A 19,406-nucleotide genomic window follows, 5' to 3' on the forward strand; every position below is an offset into this window, starting at 1 on the left:
GCCGCCGCCGCAGTCGCAGTGAGGCGCAACAGCCGCAACGCCACACACAGTCACAGTGCGGCTGGCCAGCCAGTGTGCCGCACGCACACACACACACATGGCTGGTGCCGACAAGGCGCCGATCCATGGCCAGCCAAGACCCAGCCAAGACCCAGCCAAGACCCAGCCAGCCAGCTCCTGGCTGGCCGGTACTTATCTCCCTGGCTCCGTTTCCGATCCGCTCCTCCAACGCACCGACCCAGTCCATCTCTGTCTATCCCAATCTACCCCAGTCTACCCCAGTCTACCCCTGCTGTTGCAATCTATCCACCAACTCAGGCCCGACCCAGCACACCGAGCCTCGCCAACTCCATATCCCGCACGGCCCCTCCATCCCCCCCTGGTTCGGCTGATCAAGCAGCCCAAGTCGCCGCTGCTCAATCGACGCTTCGGATCCAATCCCTCCCTCTTCTCGCCCAGATGGCTCCATCTCCCAAGGCCGTATCGTCGGGCCGGACGCTCTTCACAATCTTTGCCTCTCTCCTTATCGACATCCTCGCTTTCACCATCATCCTTCCCCTGTATCCGCGCATCCTCGCAAACTACCAGCAGACAGATGGGCATGACGAGGTAGGTCTCCCAGCTTTGTATCGACGGCTGCCGTGCCGGACAGCCCCAGTCCCTGTGCTCTCACAGGCTACTCGTCCATTGCCGCTTGTCTGCCACTTACTCGTCGCATCGTTTTCCGCCGCATCGGCCCTGTCACATCGACGACAAATCTCAACCCCGACCTGAACCTGCTTCCATCAATCCAACCCGCGCTTCCGGCTCGACAACGTCAACCCCGACAGACGACGCTCTACTATCACTTCCAGAGCTACATCCGCCAGTTTCGGGTCTTGATCGGCGGAACCGGCACGCATCTCGACATTGTCCTGATTGGCGGCGCGCTGGGCTCCATGTTTTCCTTCCTGCAGTTTGTCTCGTCTCCCTGGATCGGCTCGCTCTCCGACAAATACGGCCGGAAAACCATCCTGCTCCTCAGCATGGTATGCGGCTCGTCATGCTCCACGCCGATGGGCGACTGCTCACGACAACCAGTCTCTGGCGCTTTGTTGATTTGCTGTGTTCGGTGGCTCGCAATCGTGTGACATGCCTCGGCCCTCTCCCACAGATCGGCAACGGCCTCTCCATGCTCCTGTGGATCTTTTCAAAGTCGTTTTCGGTCTTTGTCCTTTCCCGCATCATCGGGGGCCTGACCGAGGGCAACGTCCAGATGTCGATAGCCATGATCTCGGACGTCACAACCCCCGAGACTCGATCCCGCGGTCTTGTGAGTATTGCTGAACCGACGGCGCCGTTCAAGCCCCAACTCCGACTGGCCATGAGTTCTCGCTGAGCATGGATACGACGACTCACGCCCCGACCCGCTTCCATCTCGCTGCTGCTTCGTAGGCACTCGTCGGCATCGCTTTTTCCCTCGGCTTCACCATCGGCCCTCCTCTGGGCGCCTATTTCACCTCCCTCGATCTCGCCAAGATCTTCCCATGGATCCAGGCTCTCCCCATCAACCAGTACTCGACCCCGGCCCTGTTTGCCTTTGTGCTCATCGTCATCGAGTCAGCGTACATGTATCTCGCTCTCCCAGAGACCCTGCACTTTAAAGCCCAGGACGAATCCGGCGCCGACTCGCAGCCTCCCGAGTCCAGCTCCAAGGCAGAGCCCGCGCCAGGCACCCAAGATACCTCTCAGCTGGATGTGGCCTCGACCCGCAAGCGGCTGCTCACCCTGGGCTTGGTTCACTTCCTGTTTCTGTTCTTCTTCTCAGGCATGGAGTTCACCTTGACTTTCCTGACCCACGACCGCTTCCACTTCAGCCACGCCAACCAAGGCAAGCTCCTCGGCTACATGGGCATCCTCTCGGCTCTCATCCAGGGCGGCTACGTCCGTCGCGTAACACACAAGTACATCTCGGAACGGACCTTGGTCCTGCAGGGAATCGCCGCCTGCGCCGTGGGCCTCTTCCTCGTTGCCTCCTGGGCCACCACCGTCTCGCGGCTCTACATTGGCGTCACTTTCCTGGCCTTTACGAGCGGCACCGTCGTCACCTCACTCACTGCCCTGGCGGCCAGCTTCTCGGGCGGCAGCCGCGGCAAGATCCTGGGCGAATTCCGCTCCATGGGGCAGCTTGGTCGCTCGCTCGGCCCCATCTTTGCCTGCAGTGTCTTTTGGATCATCGGCAGCGAGCGCTGCTACTGGATCGGCGCCGCCGCCATGGTCCTCGTTGTGCTCTTGGTCGTTGTTGCCGTTCCCAAGCAGACCCTGCCCTCGCTCAAGCAAAAGTCCCAGTAACAGCAGCAGTTGTAGCAGTCTTATCGTGCTATGGGGTGCAAGCTCGCGGGAATACACACAATTGGTCGGTTACCTGCGGCAACAATCAGCCGACAGTGATGGTCGCGATGCGGGAGTGTGGTGTGTGCATTCGACTATCTGGGCATCTCTGTGGTTTCTCGATATCAAGATACTCGCTTGGCTTCCAGGCACTGTGAGCACACCGTTTGGTCATGGCAGGCGATGGGCTCATGTGTATTCAAGATCCAGAAACAACAACAAAGCAGGGTGTCCCGTTTCGTTTTGGGAAGCTTTATACATGCACCACGCCGGCCATCGCCACAGCGTCGCTCCAAGGCATGCCCGCGAGGAAGCATGATTTGATATGATATGATCTGTATTGCGCCACTTTAGACATACGGATGAGATGCTCCACGAGCCTCCTCGGCTGCCCCACAATATTTGCAAGCACGATGGCTCGCTCGCTTGTCGCCGACACATCCGAGCCTCGCTCTCTCCCAGCGATTGTCCATCCCGCACGCCCATCAATGTCCTCAACAATCACTCGCTCGCCCGCCTGTCCTTCCATGTGCTCTCGACATCAGAGCGTTGCGCCCACACCAAGTTTGTGGGTGGGGAGAGAACCAGGGTCGCAGACATGGGTTCGTCGTGTGTTTCTTACCAGCCCGACGATCCCCCGGTGGCCCGATCGGCATGCCGGTCCTGTTCCCGTTCGCGCTCGTGATCGAGCTCCCGGCTCGGCTGATCTCGGCTGCCACCAGCCCATCCCTCGCCGCCGTCGGCCGGCGGAGGAGGAGTGGCTTTGCGCTCGGCAGGGGCACCGCTGGGGGCATCTCGGGTTTCGTCACGTCGCTCCTCACGGCGGTCATCCCTTCGGTCTTCGTTCGACCAGCCTTCTCGTGCACCTTGCTGATCCTTGCGCTCCTCGGATGAGCTCCAGTTCGATGCGCCATCGCGAGGGGCTGAGGGTCGATCGCCCGACCAGCCACGGTCGTCTCGTCGGTCGACGGCTCGATCACGGTCGCGATCGCCCGATCGTGCCGGAGGAGGAGGCCGGTCTCGGTCGTCGCGTCCGAATCGCTCAAAGTTTCCGCGGTCTGCCGGAGGGTAGGGTCCGCCTCGAGGAGAGCGCGAGCGGTCTCGGGATCTGGGAGGCGATCGCTCGCGGCGGTACGCAGGCCCGTCTCGGAACTCGCGGGGGTCTCGTCGATCGCGGTTGCGGGTGTCCTCACGAGGATCTCGGTAGTCACGGCCCGAGTCGCGCGGGTCTCTTCGCGGGTCGCGGTCGTCGTAACGGGGAGGTCGGTCACGGCCGCTGTCTCGCGGCGGACCGTCGAAACGCCAGGACTTTTGGGGACCAGAGCGAGCCCACTAGAAAGGGGGTTAATGATCCAGTTCAAGTTGCGAGATCCCGGCGAGACAAGGTGGAGAGACATAGCGAGATAGAAATGAGACGACGGAGACGTGGGCGAGCAGATGGAGGACACGAGCCTGGCCCGCAATCGCAATCGCAATCGCAATCGCAATCGCAAGCACCAACACCAGGCTGGCCAGACATGCCCCGCTGCGCGAGTTGCTCGCAACCAACGCACCTGGATGTTGAGGACAGCGCCGTTTATGCTGCGGCCGTGGAGGTCATGGAAAGCATCCTCAGCATCGCGGGGGTCTTCAAACTCAATGAAGGCGTATTGGTTGGTTTGGTTGGGCTTGGGGGCCGGAATGTCGCAGCGGACCAGGCGGCCGAATCTGGAAAGGATGCGTCCGCATCCAAATCGTCACCGATGCCACATCGAAGCCGAAACCGCATCCAGAAGAGTGACCGGCATCCGAATCACGACCCCAGAGGTTGCGTCGCAGGAGCGATGGTTGATGTGCGAGTTGGTTCGGCGCCGCGCAGATCGGCGGGGAGACGAAGAGGAGGCGAGAGAGAAAATCGGATGTTGGCGAGGTGTGCTGATCAGTACGAGTCGTGCTTCCGATCGAGCCGAAGACAGTGAGGGGGGGGTATTGCATCGGCCGCAGGTAAAAACAAGTCCAGCGAGATCGAGGATGCGGAGTGCCCACAAGCGGCAGAGGGCTGAAGCGACGCGCAAGCGGAGGCGAGGACGGAAGCACCGACGACGAGTGGCCGCAGAAACAGGATCGGCCGTCGTCGTCATTGTCATCGTCATCGCCATTATCATATCGTCATCGTCATCGTCGTCGTCGTCAACCTTCGTCGTCGACCCGAAACAGCCAGAGGTGCGCCAAAAATCGGTCCAAATGCCAGTGCAATCGTTCGTCCCAAAGAGCGAGTGTCGTCGATCCGCTCATAAAAAAGGGGGGGAGACAGCCTATGGCCGTCGCTCTCCGTCTAGCCGTATCGCCGTATCGCCGAAAGGACGCAGAGGAGCAGCAGGAGGCAGGATGGAGGCAGAGCCGAGCATTGAAGCGCTTGAGCAGCCAAGGGACCGAGGAAGCAGCACCCACTGTCGCAAGATCAACTGTGCCGCTGGGCAGGGAGGCACAGCCGTCCCGGCGCAGAGCAGGACAGGCGATCAGCTCGATCCTCTCCTCCCTCTTGCGTCTCGGACAGCCAGACAGCCGATAACCGCGAGAGCAGGCCGACAACGAAGCGAAATGCAACGCAACGCAAAGCAACGCAACGCAACACGGCCCGATCGAAGCGATCAAGGGCGGCGACGGCTGATGAGATGCGTCTCCAAGGGCCTCCACATGCGCCCACTAAAGGTCGGGAGGGGGGAGGGTAATGCAACACAACAGCCAAGGAAAACAGCCGGCGGCCGATGAGATCGGGGAATAGACACGTTCGGGCTATACTCTACCTTTCGAACTCGAAGCCAAGATCTCTGGCGGACACGCTGGAGAAGGAGGACAGGGCAGATCAATCCTGGTCAGATCGAGAATCACGGCGCAATTTGCTCGGACCTAGCGCTATGCGCCAGGCACGGGAGAGCTGTGACGGCAGCACGTCCACATACACCTGAACAGCCATTCGACACACCGATGCAAGTGCCGGACCCGGACGAAGCACTGTTCTGCCCCCCCCCCCAGGCGGGACGAGCCAGCCAGCTGGATTTGTGCAGCGCGGCCGCGAATAGAAGAGATCGACTTACCCAGAGCCAAAGCCGGCAACAAACAGCGTGGTTCTGCTCATGACGGATGGCGGATGGGGCAGCGGCAGGCAACGGAAACGGTGCAGGAAGGAAAGCGGAGCGAGACCAAGCGAGGCGGCCGAGTCTGACTTGGCCAGGGCCGACGACCAGGCAGAAAAAAGCAGCCGGCTCGAGCCGGAGCGCGGATCAATCCGATCCGCCCCGGCAGGCGAGGACGATGTTGGGAACGAGTGCCAACCGCGCAATGCAATGCAATGCAATGCAATGCAATGCAAGGCAATGCAAGGCAAGGCAAGGCAAGGCGGGGTGGAAGTGGGGGCGGATGCGGAGGCAGATGCACCGGCTGCAAGCGACACTCGAGACGCAGTTGACAAGCCACCATGCGTCCAGCGGAATATCGTAGCAACGATCGACTGTGTATTCAGGGCCGTGCTCTCCATGGCGAGTGTAGTCGTAAGCCGCCATCGGAGAGCCAGCGGGTGCCAGCGGGTGCCAGATACTTGAGCAAATGCGATACGTTCGAAACAATCTGGCGTTCACTCTTCACCGTCGCCAGGAGGAGCTGGAGGGGTATAGCGGACCACCAAGCCGTACCCCAGATCTGTGGGATGCGTTGCGATAAAGGAAATGGATACCACCGCGAGTGGTTAGAATCGTACAGCTTTGAAGATACAACTCCGCAGCAGCAGCAAGCAGAGTCGGAAACGTCGATGGCATACCTTGGATGTTGGCGACACAGCCAGGAGTGACCAGAGTGCCTTCCAAGTTGATGATGGCCAAGTTGGAGAACGCTGCAGCAAGATAAAGTTAGTCGCTGGCTGCAGGGCACACACGGTAATCGAGAGAGACTCGCTGGGTTGATGGGAGCATCGGCTCGCTGGTGCGCACCTGCCAGCATGTTCATAACGCCTGCATCTCTGACCGGCGTGTGCGACAGATTCAGGCTCTTGAGAGCGAACCGCATCGGTGACTTGGTGAGCTCGTCCAGGAGCTTATCGGAGACATGGGTCTGTGCCAGAGAGAGCACTCGCAGGTACGGAAGCGCCAGGAGGCAGCCCATTCCCTCGTCGTGGATATCGAGGTGGTTGAGGTAAAGCTCCTTGAGTTGCAGCAGCCCTGGTTGCAGATCGGCCCAAGCAGCGATGATACACGCACCCACAAATGCGAGCGAGTCACGGATGCCGTAGCGCGTGAGCCGGGAGCGAAGGACCAGCCGTGAATGCGGCTCAAGGCCGATTGGCGACTGGTTGATGCAGGAGCAAGTGCAGGAGCAAGTGCAAAGCTCTCGGGACCAAAGCATCCTCACCTGCAACCGAAGCAAGACCGGCGTCGTCCACCTTGGTTCGTGACAAGTTCAAGTGCTCCAATGTTCTCGAGAGTCGAGGAAGCGTCTGCAGCCCCTCGTTGGAGACTTGGGCGCCTTCAAGATCGAGCTTGACGAGTGGGAGATCTTGGAGTTGTAAAGCATGTCCAGCCGTGCGCCAGTCGTCAATGGGCATGTCAGACCACCTTCGGAAGCATGGGGCGCAAAGACACTCGACACACTCATACGATGGCCATGTGGAGACAGCCGATCCGCCGTGTGCTGTCGTGCGAGCCCTGGTACTCACTTGCAATCACATACCTGTAAACTTGGGGAGTATGCCATCCAGCGGTAAACCGGAGAGCGGGAGCTGGATATGCTGAAGATGCTGCTGGCCTGTTGTTTGCCAGCCGAGGCCGACAATCCCATGGCCAAAAGAAGGGTGTCCGTCGTACCGAAGCAATTCAACGCAGCGTCAGCTCGGGCAACACAAGAAGCGGGGCCTCATTCGATCCTACACCCATCCTCGGTTGAACATGTGCTCATCGTCCGTCAGAGCAAATCCACAAGGGGCATCGACTGACGCACCTCTGGGGATCCAAATCAATCCCTCGGCGCTTAGGTTGTTGCAGCCGCGCAGATCGAGCTCCAGCAGGTTGCGAAACGACGAGACCACCAGGCGCACGTCGCCGTTGACAATCGGAGTGCCACTGATATCGAGGTACTCGAGGGCGTTGACGAGGCTACCACGAACAGGGCTCATTGGTGCTGCAAAGTGCAGTCGCGAGACGTTCAATCGAACAAGACGAGTGTTTGCCAGAAGTTCAAAGACACGCTCGCCCTCGATTCGCTGGCAGTTACCGATGCTGAGGGAGACGAGGGTCGTCTGAACAGCATCGATGATCTCGGCAAGGCCACTGGTGCCGATAAGGGTGTACGACAGGTCGAGCTCCCGCAATTGGCCAAGCTCTAGCAACGGAGTCGAGATTCGGTCTCACGTAAGCGTCTCGCACGGTTCGACGCCCCACCTCCCCACGAGAGTTGCACACATCTTCATCTTTCTTACCGCGGAAGACATATGCACATTTGTCGGTTACCCGACAGTTTGCCAGATTGAGACTTTGCAACGACCGGGCAGCTGGAGCAAGGTCACGAAACATTCGCGTGAATAGGCTGTCACGTCTACCTCAAGAATACGACGCCAGCACACTAGAACAGCACTCGCCGCATGAATCGTGGGTGATGATGCCTACCCGAGAGTGCGACAACAGCTTGGTCACTGATGTGGCAGCCCTTCAGCGACACTCGATCCAGCGTCACCCAATGGTCGAGGGTCAGCTTCTCCACGAGTGAGTCGGTGGTCAGCACGCAGCTGATTGAAATTGCCGTGGGTTGTCCGGGGCAGAGAGGAAAGCACTCGCTGTCAGTCCACCGTTGCTACACTTGGGCGGCGGCGTTAGCAGCGAGCAAAGGTACCGAGAGGTATGATGCTGCGGACAAAGCATTGCTGAGCGACAGTGTGCCGCTGGATACCCACTGATCGAGACAAAGGTTTTCCACGATGCTATCAAACCGAGAGGCATGGATCGAGTCAGTCAGCCAGTCAGTCAGTCAGTCAGTCAGTCAGGATGAAGCCTTGCTATTTGAGCACCGGATTGCAGCACAGGCATTTTAACGCACGCAGAGCTCAGTCGTGAGGCCAGGAAGGCGCTGATGGTCTTAGAGCGCACAGCATGATCTATGATCATCTCGACCAGGGACGAGCCATAGCTTCGCAGCACAACCAAGGTTGAGGCCGCTGTTCGAGGGTCTCTAATCACATCTAAACCAAGATTAAATGCGTGAGCGGGAAGGCACCATTGCACCGCACACTCAGCCAACTTCAGTCCATACCCATAGATGTCAGCAGAGCCAGCTCCTTGAGTGAACGCGGCGACCTGAGCAGCTTGCGGGGCCTCTTCTCCGCGATAGTGTCGGCCGGCGCGACCGGGACAAAGGGCAGCGCTCCTGTATGGGGTTGATCAACGTCAGATCATTACCGAAATGCTCGAGATATGGACCCAGCAGTGCCCGCCGTGCTTACTCTCGTCTTGGGGAACACTTCCGCCCAGGCGATTTCCGGCGCCGACAAAGGCGTTCTGGACAATCCGATATCTCGGCCGTCCTCTATGAAGCCCGGGCTGTCTCCCGCGGTTCCTCGGTGCCGCATGGGGAGGGACAACTTCTGGCTCGTGGTCACTGGCACGGGAGCCGTCGTTATCGTCACTGGAATCGCTGGAATCGCTGGCGCCCACGCCATCATCGTCGCCGTTTTCATCAGTGTCTGAGTCCATGACATCGTGAGGACCAGGCCCGCTCCTGGTATCAGAAGCATCCTCGTTGCTATCAATGGCCATGTCGTCCGATGGGAGAGTGGCTGGTGCTGCCGGATCACGGGAAGTGGTCGCACTGGAGTCACCAAGTTCGGCTGAGGATGCGGCAACCAAGGGTGGCTGGGCTATCGGGCTAACGATTGCGGCCGGAGCACGATCCTGAACAAACACCGAGAAAGGAGATGAGGTGAATAGGGGAAGTGCAGACACTGGATTATCTGAGCTGCGAGTAATTACATTGCACAGAACACAGAACCTACCACCGACTCGGCAGCCAAAGGGACCACATGCAAATTCCCGCTGGGAACCAAACCTGAGAAGATGAATTGAGGGCCCGCTTGGAATCAGTCTTCCCTGGCAATCGGCGCCAAATTGCCCAGCCCATTCGGCGAGCCGCTCCCTCATCCTCGCTCGGATGCGCTGTTAGCACGGCTCTGCGGCTCCAGTAGAGGGCACGACCCCAGTACCTGCATCCAAAAGCGACAGGACATGGTCTTGACGGGCAAACGTTCGCCGCGGAAACGGCTGCAGTAACTGGAAGCTGCCGGCCTTGCACCAGGCTGGCACACGTGCACTTGCCGAATCGACGACCCAGGCAAAGACACTTCCCAGGTCCGAACTGGAGGTAAAGCGCTTCTTGACACTCGTTCCGTTGGGATACCGAATCTGATGCAAGCAACCGGCCGAGAGTGAGCGTGGGCACCGGTCGAAGAAATCCGTGCGAGGCGATCATGTATGTCTCTGAGAGCCGATCCAACTCTACCTGGAGGACCGTTTCATTGGCCGAGGGGCTAGGCTGGACAGCCTTGGGCTTGATATCAGGCGGGGCCTATGCAGATAGCAGGATAGTCACAAGTCAGACGGATGGTGGCGGCAGAGGCTTCGTTTGTTGAGTCGGCAACAGTAACCGACGAAGGTCCGAGAGAGATAGGAGAACATACTGCCGATGTGGTAGATCTCAGCTTCATTCTCTCGCGATCCTCTTTGAAACGGGCCAGAGCCTCTTGCCGATGCTGAAAAGCCCCAGTGTGGATCGACAGAAGCGAGGAGCGCAGACATAGAGCGTTATTATCAGAGCAGGCCGGGTGGTATTCAGGGTTCATGAGCAGCTGGCGCCGATTCGTTCCGTCACTCGATCGCTCCTCTGGACTCGATCCACTCCCATCCCCGACGACGGACCGAAGGGTCAATCGCTGCTCGTACTCAACCAACCTGAGCATTTTGGCTCTTGAATCGCTTGCTCTCCTGGAATTGAATCGTCTGCGCCAAACGGGAGTGGTCTTCACGAGTTGATGTATACCGCGAGCTGACCTATCGGAGCCAGGGATGGCGATGGGGTGTGAGCCGATATCATCACTGATGGTGTTTGAAGATCATTCGATCGGCGATATCGAGGAACACTGCGAGCCCCGGCCTCTCCAATTCGCCGTTCATGCGACCAATGCGCAGGAGAGCATCAGAGAGACGATCGATACCTGCGGGGTGGGATCGTGCTGGATGGGATCCTGCGCTGCCGATACAGGGCTCGTTATCCGAGAGGAGCTGGCATTCGTCGTCGGAGAATCGGCTGCTGGCTCACTCGACGGTACGTCTGCATCGGGCAACGGCTCGATATCGACTTCGCTCGGGGACGAGTCTGAAGGCAGGTCGAGCCGCAGGATGGGTTGGTTGTTGGTGGAGAGCAACTGGGACTTGATCCTGCACAGGCAATAATAGAGCTGGTTATTAGCTTGTAGGGAGAGGAAGGATGGGCTAAGGGAAAGCCGTCTCCACAAGAGAGCCGGGGGTGGTGGCCGAGGCGGGGAAGGGAGCGACAGGGGTCGTTGGGAAGGGAGCACCTTGCCAAACGCACCATGAATCGGCCTCCTCAGGGGACGTGAAGCCATATTCGATTGCCCGGATGCAGGACTCCCACGAGTGGCCATATCCCAGCAGAGTGGCGAGCAGGAGATCGTGTCTCGTCGACATGTTTGGAGATGCGGATGCAAGGAGATTGGGATCGGGGCGAGGACGAAGACGAAAGCGAAGGCGAAGGCAAAGGCAAAGGCGTGTTTGGGGGTGACATGGACGAACCAATCGTCCGGGATCCAAGAGCCACCAAGCGAGCCACCACACCACCAGGCAGGGCGGACTCGCATACGACGGCATGCGATACTCTGGTAATGGAGCAGGTGTCGGATTGCGGCCCGAGCACCCCGACTGGGCGAATGCACGCCGAGCCAGTTTCTGCTTCTGCTTCTGCTTCTGCCTCTGCCCATGCTTCTGCTTCTGCGTCTGCTTCTGCTTCCCACGCTCTCACACCGATATTGGGTGACAGGATGGGCCGTGCAGCAAGCCAAGTTGCCGCACAGAGCCCTGCAATGTATTTGCGGTCCGTCGGAGAGCAGCCTCCCCCCCGGACTCACTCGTCGTCATAATGGACTTGTCGCTCCCGGGCGCTGTGGGTGAGACGGCGGCTTCGCGTTGACCTTGGGCGCTTCCCGAGGAGCAGCAAATAGATTCCGCCGCCGATCGGAGCGCCAATGAAAGGGCCGAGAATGTAGACCCAAAAGCCGATGCGTGAGCCTGGAAAGGCGACAGTGCCCCAGCCCAGAGCCGCGGCCACAAAGCGAGGGCCGAGGTCGCGGGCAGGATTGAAGGAGGCCATGGTGATTGGGCCAATGACGGCTATTAGGCAGGTGAGGGTAAGGCCGATAAAGTACGGTGCAAGCTCCTTTCGGGGCATGGCTCTGTTGTCGGGATCAGTCAGGGCAAAGGCCATGAAGGAGAGCATGCCAGATCCAAAGGCTTCGCAAAAGAGGGCATTCGCGGGGCTCAGCAGGGTGAGCAAAGGTCCATTGATGGAGGCGGACGAGGCGTTGGTTGTGGGGGTGTAGTACTGGGGGTAGTACCCCGGGTTGGGAAAGTAGTTCACAAAGATCATGGCCGAGAGTTCGGATCCGGACTGGCCGCGATGGATGTTGTTGAGCTGCTCGTATTCGGCAATGAGGGCGTTGAAGAGTGCGTAGTTGAGGAACCCGGCAGCGATGCTTCCGAGCAGCTGGGCGACCCAGTACAGCAGGGCTTTCTTGAAGGTGAACCCGGTCCGGTACTGCCATATGGCCATCGTCAGCGAGATTGCAGGATTCAAGTGTGCCCCTGAGACGTAGGCCGTTCCGTAGATGGCGAGGCCCAAGGCAGTGCCGCAGACAACAGCCAGCTGACCGGGATCGAGCCAGATCCATCGTGGCAAGTGAGTTGTTGAGGGATCGATTCCGCCAATGTGTCGGATGGAGTTAAAGGCGGACGGTCAGCACAACCAGGCGAGTGCCACAAGTGGATAGAAAATGGAGCGAGAGTTGGAATCGTACCCAGCTCAGCTAGGACGGCAGGCTTGCGACGACATGGCTCTAGCAGATGCACGGAGCCCGCACATTGCTCAGCTCGGTCATGTGCGCTGAGACAGACACGCACTCACCTCCCAGATTCCTTTGAGAGCCCCGATGAGTACCAGGGACGACAGAGAGCCGATACAGAGCAGGACTAGAAACAGCGTTCCCAGAAACTCGGCGACGTAGGGTTGGAAATGGGGCCACGACAGCTGGATCGCCAGCCCGTAGTAAGTAAGCTTCCTCTTGACCTTGTGGGTCCACAGACCCCATCGGATTTTGCAGGATACATGAGAGTCTGAGGGGTCGCTTTCGCCCATGTCGATCTCCACAACGGGTGTCTCCGACTCTTCGCTGCCGCTTTCGACCACCGACGACATGCCTAATAGCCCGTGGATGTGAGCGAGGCGCTGCGAAATGCTGGAGATGCACAATATCGACGGCAGCACGAGCCAACGACCTCAGTGCAGTGACGTACTCAGATAGAGCAGGTTTTCTCCCTTCTTTGGCAGCTGCGACATGGTATGTAGTGGGTATGGTACGAGTTGCTATGGCTGTGGGAAAGGGGAGCACGAGAAGAGGGCGGGTTGGGAGCAGCCACGGACGAGATTGCGTGCAGTGGTCTTGGCGAGTCATGGAGGCAGAATAGGAACCGCGGTGAAGGCAAATGAGTTTGGAGTATCGTTGTTTGAAGGCAGGGGCGACAGGACGGTGGTTGTATCGATTGCCACGATCCCAGGTGAGTGTTGGCATCCATTTTCATAATGGTGCTGGGGATCGGGACGCGTCGGCCTCGTTCGAGCTCAAGCCGACGATGGGACGGATGGCACATGCATTGACTCATAGATTTGCCCATGCACACCACATCGCACAAAGACCCTTGTGTTGAACCCTGAGAAAAAAGACCCGCCTACCTCGCAATGGCAGTGTGCTCCAGTCACGGTTGCGGAGGACTGCGGCCAAGTTTTGGTTGCGAGACGCGTCCAGTGATGACGACGAGGAGGAATGGTGCACAAGAAAGGCCGGGATGAAGGCTGTGGAGTGACAAGCCGGGCTCGGGCGAGTGGCCAGCGAGAAAGACGAGGGTGCTGTCGGAAATATATTTTCAGATTCGCCAAGAGCCAAACCGACAAGACGGAGAGAATCAGGGGCCGATCGTCACGGGGGGGGCAAGCGTCGATGCATTGGTTGTGCCCACGACACCTCAGGGGAAGCACTGCACAGCCGAGCGGTGCGACTGACTCGCTGCCGGGTCGCGAATAGTGAGAGTTCCGCCATGCATGACAGCGCAAAGGGCTGATCCTGATCCTGATCCTGATTCAAGCTGGGGGCAGCCGTGATTCTGGTGCGCGCCCTTGCAAACAGCAGGCCCCGTCGGGTTGATGTTCACGGACGAGGGCGAGCAGGCGTGCACGCAGAGGATATACGGGGTTCCGTGAGTGATCAGGGCGACGATGATGGCCGCAAGGACTGGTGGCGGTCGCAAGGGTGGCCGGAATGATGGACCCGACGACGACAAGTCCGATGCTGGGCGTGGGAATCAGAAGCACCCTGGCGTTTGGCGGTGGCGGTGGCGGTGCTGCGGCGACACAGAACGGCAGCCAGGCTCGCTGCGATTGGCCGGAGCCCAGAACATGTGCCGCTGCTGCCCCGGAGCAGACACGGTGCAGAGTGGCACAGACACGGAATCATGACAAGGGCGTGCTTCTGCGGCAGCGGCGAAGGACATGTGGGTATCAGGTGAGGCAGCAGGTCGCACAGAGCGGGAGAGAGCGAAAGCGAGAGCGAGGCGAGACAACAACAGCGAGAGCGGGGGGAATATTACTTTGACGCATCGGCTGCGGGCTGGGGCATTAACCCTCGACCCGACAGCACCCGCAGCCGAGGCGCATCAAATACACGCAGTATAGACCAGATGCAGACTCATCCTCGCCTCGCTCACAGGACACCACCACACCACGCAGTCGCAACAGACCACAGTCTCAGTGTCGACGGCACATGACGCCGCCAAGGCGCCACAGAACACAGACACAGAATGCCCCTGGCTCGCCAGAGCGGCGAGATTCCACTTTTTCGCCCCCCCCGCCCCAGGCGAGAGCCACAGGCGGCCAGGTCCTGCGCAACTGGGCCGCCCTTTTTTTCTTTCCTGCTGTTGTGAATCTCGTCTCCTCGTGCTCCTCGCCGGTGCTTTGCCGCTCTCCGAAATCTCGCTTCTTCTTCCTCCCCGTCGCCGACTGCCTATCTCGTCCGCTGCCTGCCATGGGTCAAACACTCTCCGAGCCCGTCACCGAAAAGCACACCACCTCTGGCGGAGACGATCGCCTGCTCTATGGCGCCAGTGCCATGCAGGGATGGCGCATCAGTACGTTTCCGACCCGTCTGCCCTTTTGCTTGGGCGGCTGCGGCTGCTCGTCGCTGCTATCTCTCCTCTCGACTGCTTCTTGCATCTGCCGCACTCGGTCTTCTGTACACACGGCTGCGATGATGCCTGGCTGCTATACAGTCCTCCGTCCGTCACCCATACGTGTCGGGGGGGGGGCATTGGCCAGGCATCCTGTGCTGTCGCTGGCTCTGTTGCTCAAGGCAGCTTCTCTGGCACCAGTTGTCTCTCGTCTATAGGCAGATCCATCTGCTGCAGACGTGTGGCTGCCATGCAGTCGTCCTGCTGTGGCGGCTCCGGCTGATCTGGCGGTGGAGGCCAGAGCCGACCAGAGATGACCGACCAGAGGCGATGCCGCCATCCGGCTCTCCCTGCTTGTCGCTGGGACCTGGAGCGGCAGTAGCAGCAACGGCAGCAGCTGGATCGCTCGTCTCTGGATGATGTCGAGCCGTTGTCGCTGCGGTGTGCCTTTGGCTGCTGTCTTGCTCGAGCCCCACAGACCGTCGCTGTGGGCTCTTCCGCTGCGTCACGCAGCCGGACCGAGGCCGTTTCTGCTGGACGAACTGGACTGGGAGCAGCCATCACGAGACACGGCCGTTGCTGACACTTGATGCCGATCTCTCTTTCCTCGAAACCAAACCCGCCGGTCCAACCGCACCTGCCTCCTTCTCCACTCGCTGACTCCTGATTTGCGCGGTCTGTCATCGAACCTATGCGATCTCGTGTTGTCTGCCCGTCGCCCCTCTCGATACCTCCTGCTCCTCAAGGCATGGAGGATGCTCACACTACCGTCCTGAGTCTTATCGATGGAAAGAAAATCTCATTCTTTGGAGTCTTTGATGGACACGGCGGAAGCACGGTGGCAAAGTTCGCTGGAGAAAAGCTACACACCCAGATCGCCGAGACTGCCGAATTCAAGGACGGCAACTTCAAAGACTCACTCAAGAGCGGCTTCCTCTCGTTCGATCTTGCCCTGTCCAAAGGTACCCATCCCACCGCCTGCCTGGCTGCCTGGCTGCCTGCCTGCATGTCTGGAAGTGCGCGCTGCTGCACCCCCTCGCGGCAGCACGCATTTGCGCTCGCGGTATGCTCTGAAGGCCGAGGTATCCGCAGCCGCCCGGCGCGCTCGATTTCCGCGACTTTGGGTGGCACGGCAGCGCCAGGGCCAGACCCTGGACAGCGGCCACCTGCCCCCCCCCACTTTGCATCATATACCCTAACCTGTCGCCGTCGCATGCCGTCCTCCAGAACCCGTGATGCAGTCCGACAGCTCCGGATGCACATCGGTGACCATCCTGATCACCGAAGACAACCGCCTTTTCTGTGCCAACGCCGGTGACTCGAGAGCTGTCCTGAGTCGCGGCGGCGGTGCCATCCCGCTGTCCCAGGACCACAAGCCCACCAACCCTGGTACGCTCAGGTCGCTGCATGTCGCAGTCATCATAACCCCTTATACGCTCTCCGGACGTCTGGCTTACGACTTTGCGCTCGCCACCAGAGGAAATCAACCGCATCACCATGGCCGGTGGCTTTGTTGAGTTTGGCCGCGTGAACGGTAAGTGGCTGCCACACGCAATCGGGCTCGCTGCTGCCTGGGTCCGGCGATGTGCAGATATCCAGTCTTCCTTTTCTGCTCCCCGCCCCCGGCAAGATGGCTTGGCTTGCAACTCATCCACCCGCTGGGAATCTTTGTTACACCACAGGCAACCTGGCTCTTTCTCGTGCTCTCGGCGACTTTGAGTTCAAGGATGTTGCCGATCTCCCCCCGGAACAACAAATCGTGACCGCCAACCCCGATATCACCGAGCAGACTCTGGATCAAAACGACGAGTTTGTTGTGCTGGCGTGCGATGGTGAGTGCTTTCATGGTGCCTGTTTGTTGCTGTTGGTGCCTGTTGGTGCCTGTTGGTGTCTGTTGGTGTCTGTTGGTGTCTGTTGGTGTCTGTTGGTGCCCATGCTCGCATCCTATTGTCACTGCCGTTCAGCCCACCCCCCCCAGAACAGGCCACCGCCTCATCCTCTGTTTCGGTTGCCGATGCGTGTACAGGTATCTGGGACGTTCTTTCGAACCAACAGGTCGTGGACTTTGTGCGTGAGCGGCTCCTCAACCACGGCGACCTCGCCAAGGCCGCCGAGGAATTGATGGACCGATGCCTGGCCAAGGACAGCGACATGGGAGGTGTTGGCTGCGACAACATGACCGTCATTATCGTCGGAACCCTGCTGGGCAGAACGCAAGAACAGTGGATCGAAGCCATCAAGAGCAAAGCCGGCGACCTCATCTCGAACTAAAATCGCACTCATCTAAATGTAAATTTTGAAGAGAAACAGCACCAAGACGAGTCGCTCAGATGACTCTTGATGCTGTGTTTGTTGCGACGGCCTCCTTAAGCTCTGCCCTTTTTCTCGTTTATTCACTCTCCGTTCTTTCTCTTGCTCCTTTCATACGTTTCTCCTCCTTTCCTCCTTGTTTCTACTTGCTTGTGCCTTTGCCTCACCTCTCTCGCACTCTACTATCACCACCATTACCACCCCACCCCCCGTTGGCTGATATGCGGCACATTCTCCTCCGCAGCAAATCACCCTAAGAGCACGGGGTGGCAGAGAGTGGAGGATGGGCGGAGCTGCCGCTCCATGATGTCTCAACAGATTGAGCTGACACCGAGTCTGCGCCGCTGTTCCCCTCCCCTCGCTGCCTTTCCTGCTGCATTGCTGTTTCGCTGCTCCTGCCTCGGTGTTTCTGTGAATGCTTCTGGTTGCTTACTTGCTTCTCTGTGCCCTGGTATCTTGAGGGTGTGGATGTGTTCCCTCTGGTGCTGGTGCCTGTGTCGGGTTTATTCGATATTTGTCTCCTTTCTTCTTCTCTGCGATGCTTTCTACCAGCTCTCACCAGCCCGGTTCGTGATGCAACTTGGACTCTTCCCCAATGTCGATCCTGGATGAACGGCTGGCCACTCCCTGGTTTCTTTTCTCCACCCAAGAACTGTGAAAATAGGACCCGATGACCCATTTCCCATGTGCCGCCGCTTCTCACACGTCCTCCTCCTCCCCCTCTCCGTTTGCCCTCCGTCGCCTATTTTGCTCTCCTGTTTGATATACTTGTCGCCTATATTCTGAATGTACCATTTGAGCAATGAAGAAACTATCAACCAAAACGACCACAACCCTCGTCGCCATCATTGCCATCACCACCAATCTCCACAATTGCAGTTGCTGGTATTGGGACCTTGGAGTCATTGCGAAGAGCCAGTGAGATGGTGTGCCCAAGGCTCGGCCGGCTGATACCATGCCATGAACCAGGGCACAGCGCGGCATAACCTGTGTCATGCGCCCCGTCAATCCCGGCTGGATCCAAAAGGCCTGGACAACACCTCGCCGCTTGCGAACAGGTGCCATGCACTGCGTTGCGGGCTCGTGGGCGCTGGACCCATGCAGGAGGCCTAGTCCGAGTTGATCGGATCAGATCGGACTGAATCCGTGACTGGCGGTGCCGAGCCGCCCGATTCAAAGATAGGTAGCAAGCTGGCCAATCCAGTAGATCTCGAGCATGTCGAAGGCCTGGGTGGTATGGGGGTGGACGGTATCATCCCTGAACACTGTCTGCTCGGCGAGTTGGGATGAGAATCATGCGAGGGAGCATGATGCAAAATCAGGATGGTGTCAAGTGATCTCGGCCAGTGGTCAGAGCGAGGCCAGGGTCACCCTGTGGCGGCGGGGGGAGGAAAGGCAGAGGCAAGAAATCGAACAGCGTCCTTCTGATGCCTTTTGCGAGGATGTCTCTTACCGAAATGTCGGTGCCGAGGTGCTCCTTCAACAGCGTGAATCCGCCGGGATGGTTGCTCTCATCGTCGAGGAAATCCGTGATATCGAACACAGCGCCATCGAGGGCGATCCATGCATCGTTCATGGTGCTGTGCTCCGCGATCTCGGCGATCGAATAGACAGGGCTGTCGCTGCCGCTCATGAGGGTATGTGGGCGGCTGGCCGGTGAGTTGGAGAGAGACAGTCGGCGGGTCTGGGTGGATGATGTGGGTGGGTGGATGCAGGCATGGCAAACGAAGCGAGGCGAACCGAGAGCGCGACTGGAGATCGAGGGATGCACGTGCCGCGATGCAGCAAGGATTTGGCTCGATCCGGCTGGCTGTTGGTGCGACCGCGCTCTCGAATTGGACACGGACTTTGTGCGGTCTCGGCGAGAGCGGAGAGAGGCAGCGGCGGCGAGAGGGAGAGAGGCGGCTGCGTTGATATCCGTCGACATGGGCTGCATTGGAATCCCCGGCACACATGATATCATATATCCCCCAGATCATATCATATATTTCACACATCATATCATATACTGCACACATGACATCATATGTACCGCTGCCGGCTGGCTGGCTGCCCCCCCTGGCGCGCTCTCTGTCCCCACCTCGCCGATCTCGCCGATCTCGTCTTCTCGCTTCAGCCTCCAAGGCGCCCCTTTCCGTCCTTTGGGAGTTTCCTCGTCGTCGCCGATTTCACCCTCGCCATCACCACCGCTGCCGACGCCGCGAG

The 19,406-nt window shown here is 59.1% G+C and overlaps 7 protein-coding genes across 7 annotated transcripts; 2 read left to right on the top strand and 5 right to left on the bottom strand.

Moving 5' to 3' along the window:
• Positions 1–239: 239 nt before the first annotated feature.
• Positions 240–2,403, top strand: BJ171DRAFT_503464 (major facilitator superfamily domain-containing protein). Its single transcript, XM_053110866.1, has 4 exons — positions 240–609; positions 831–1,028; positions 1,154–1,312; positions 1,435–2,403. The coding sequence occupies exons 1-4, from the start codon at positions 460–462 to the stop codon at positions 2,329–2,331; spliced, it is 1,404 nt and encodes a 467-aa protein (XP_052966831.1). The 5' UTR covers positions 240–459; the 3' UTR covers positions 2,332–2,403.
• A 286-nt stretch (positions 2,404–2,689) lies between these two features.
• On the bottom strand, positions 2,690–5,543 carry BJ171DRAFT_503466 (uncharacterized protein). Its single transcript, XM_053110867.1, has 4 exons — positions 5,448–5,543; positions 5,157–5,192; positions 3,924–4,077; positions 2,690–3,702 (listed from the first exon to the last, which is right to left on the bottom strand). Exons 1-4 carry the CDS (start codon positions 5,486–5,488, stop codon positions 2,989–2,991), a joined length of 945 nt encoding a protein of 314 aa, XP_052966832.1. The 5' UTR covers positions 5,489–5,543; the 3' UTR covers positions 2,690–2,988.
• A 279-nt stretch (positions 5,544–5,822) lies between these two features.
• BJ171DRAFT_503468 (uncharacterized protein) lies at positions 5,823–11,141 on the bottom strand. The gene is made up of 19 exons (XM_053110868.1): positions 10,975–11,141; positions 10,598–10,820; positions 10,335–10,433; positions 10,064–10,135; positions 9,886–9,951; positions 9,590–9,788; positions 9,383–9,435; positions 8,834–9,281; positions 8,644–8,757; positions 8,431–8,572; positions 8,288–8,314; positions 8,004–8,122; positions 7,817–7,888; positions 7,339–7,719; positions 7,072–7,146; positions 6,754–6,897; positions 6,336–6,563; positions 6,167–6,238; positions 5,823–6,048 (listed from the first exon to the last, which is right to left on the bottom strand). The coding sequence occupies exons 1-19, from the start codon at positions 11,088–11,090 to the stop codon at positions 5,984–5,986; spliced, it is 2,715 nt and encodes a 904-aa protein (XP_052966833.1). The 5' UTR covers positions 11,091–11,141; the 3' UTR covers positions 5,823–5,983.
• A 382-nt stretch (positions 11,142–11,523) lies between these two features.
• BJ171DRAFT_474611 (aquaporin-like protein) lies at positions 11,524–12,870 on the bottom strand (the record flags this gene model as incomplete). Its single annotated transcript, XM_053108749.1, has 2 exons — positions 11,524–12,321; positions 12,580–12,870. 2 exons carry the CDS (start codon positions 12,868–12,870, stop codon positions 11,524–11,526), a joined length of 1,089 nt encoding a protein of 362 aa, XP_052966834.1.
• A 2,769-nt stretch (positions 12,871–15,639) lies between these two features.
• On the top strand, positions 15,640–17,162 carry BJ171DRAFT_474612 (phosphatase 2C-like domain-containing protein; the record flags this gene model as incomplete). The annotated part of the gene is made up of 5 exons (XM_053108750.1): positions 15,640–15,853; positions 16,119–16,280; positions 16,369–16,425; positions 16,574–16,723; positions 16,918–17,162. The coding sequence occupies 5 exons, from the start codon at positions 15,640–15,642 to the stop codon at positions 17,160–17,162; spliced, it is 828 nt and encodes a 275-aa protein (XP_052966835.1).
• A 610-nt stretch (positions 17,163–17,772) lies between these two features.
• BJ171DRAFT_89247 (uncharacterized protein) lies at positions 17,773–18,471 on the bottom strand. The gene has a single exon (XM_053115962.1). It carries the CDS (start codon positions 18,264–18,266, stop codon positions 17,901–17,903), a length of 366 nt encoding a protein of 121 aa, XP_052966836.1. The 5' UTR covers positions 18,267–18,471; the 3' UTR covers positions 17,773–17,900.
• Positions 18,031–18,917, bottom strand: BJ171DRAFT_598793 (cytochrome b5-like heme/steroid binding domain-containing protein). The gene is made up of 2 exons (XM_053114871.1): positions 18,655–18,917; positions 18,031–18,470 (listed from the first exon to the last, which is right to left on the bottom strand). The coding sequence occupies exons 1-2, from the start codon at positions 18,832–18,834 to the stop codon at positions 18,375–18,377; spliced, it is 276 nt and encodes a 91-aa protein (XP_052966837.1). The 5' UTR covers positions 18,835–18,917; the 3' UTR covers positions 18,031–18,374.
• Positions 18,918–19,406: the final 489 nt, after the last annotated feature.

The sequence above is a fragment of the Polychytrium aggregatum genome (genome assembly GCF_025602895.1).
Source record: "Polychytrium aggregatum strain JEL109 chromosome Unknown BJ171scaffold_17, whole genome shotgun sequence".
Lineage (NCBI taxonomy): Eukaryota > Fungi > Chytridiomycota > Chytridiomycetes > Polychytriales > Polychytrium > Polychytrium aggregatum.

What these genes read in the sequence shown, in the direction of transcription:
- BJ171DRAFT_503464 (XM_053110866.1), top strand. Translation starts at nt 460, where the DNA reads ATGGCTCCATCTCCCAAGGCCGTATCGTCGGGCCGGACGCTCTTCACA. An exon ending in AGACAGATGGGCATGACGAG is followed by an intron (nt 610 to 830) that starts GTAGGTCTCCCA and finishes CAACCCCGACAG; the next exon opens with ACGACGCTCTACTATCACTT. An exon ending in AGACTCGATCCCGCGGTCTT is followed by an intron (nt 1,313 to 1,434) that starts GTGAGTATTGCT and finishes GCTGCTTCGTAG; the next exon opens with GCACTCGTCGGCATCGCTTT.
- BJ171DRAFT_503466 (XM_053110867.1), bottom strand. Translation starts at nt 5,488, where the DNA reads ATGAGCAGAACCACGCTGTTTGTTGCCGGCTTTGGCTCTGG. An exon ending in GTTGCCGGCTTTGGCTCTGG is followed by an intron (nt 5,193 to 5,447) that starts GTAAGTCGATCT and finishes CTCCTTCTCCAG; the next exon opens with CGTGTCCGCCAGAGATCTTG. An exon ending in GCGCTGTCCTCAACATCCAG is followed by an intron (nt 3,703 to 3,923) that starts GTGCGTTGGTTG and finishes CCCCCTTTCTAG; the next exon opens with TGGGCTCGCTCTGGTCCCCA.
- BJ171DRAFT_503468 (XM_053110868.1), bottom strand. Translation starts at nt 11,090, where the DNA reads ATGTCGACGAGACACGATCTCCTGCTCGCCACTCTGCTGGGATATGGC. An exon ending in TCAAGAGCCAAAATGCTCAG is followed by an intron (nt 10,136 to 10,334) that starts GTTGGTTGAGTA and finishes GGGGCTTTTCAG; the next exon opens with CATCGGCAAGAGGCTCTGGC. An exon ending in GCCTCACGACTGAGCTCTGC is followed by an intron (nt 8,315 to 8,430) that starts GTGCGTTAAAAT and finishes TCGGTTTGATAG; the next exon opens with CATCGTGGAAAACCTTTGTC.
- BJ171DRAFT_89247 (XM_053115962.1), bottom strand. Translation starts at nt 18,266, where the DNA reads ATGGCACCTGTTCGCAAGCGGCGAGGTGTTGTCCAGGCCTTTTGGATC.
- BJ171DRAFT_598793 (XM_053114871.1), bottom strand. Translation starts at nt 18,834, where the DNA reads ATGAGCGGCAGCGACAGCCCTGTCTATTCGATCGCCGAGATCGCGGAG. An exon ending in ACCTCGGCACCGACATTTCG is followed by an intron (nt 18,471 to 18,654) that starts GTAAGAGACATC and finishes CTCGCCGAGCAG; the next exon opens with ACAGTGTTCAGGGATGATAC.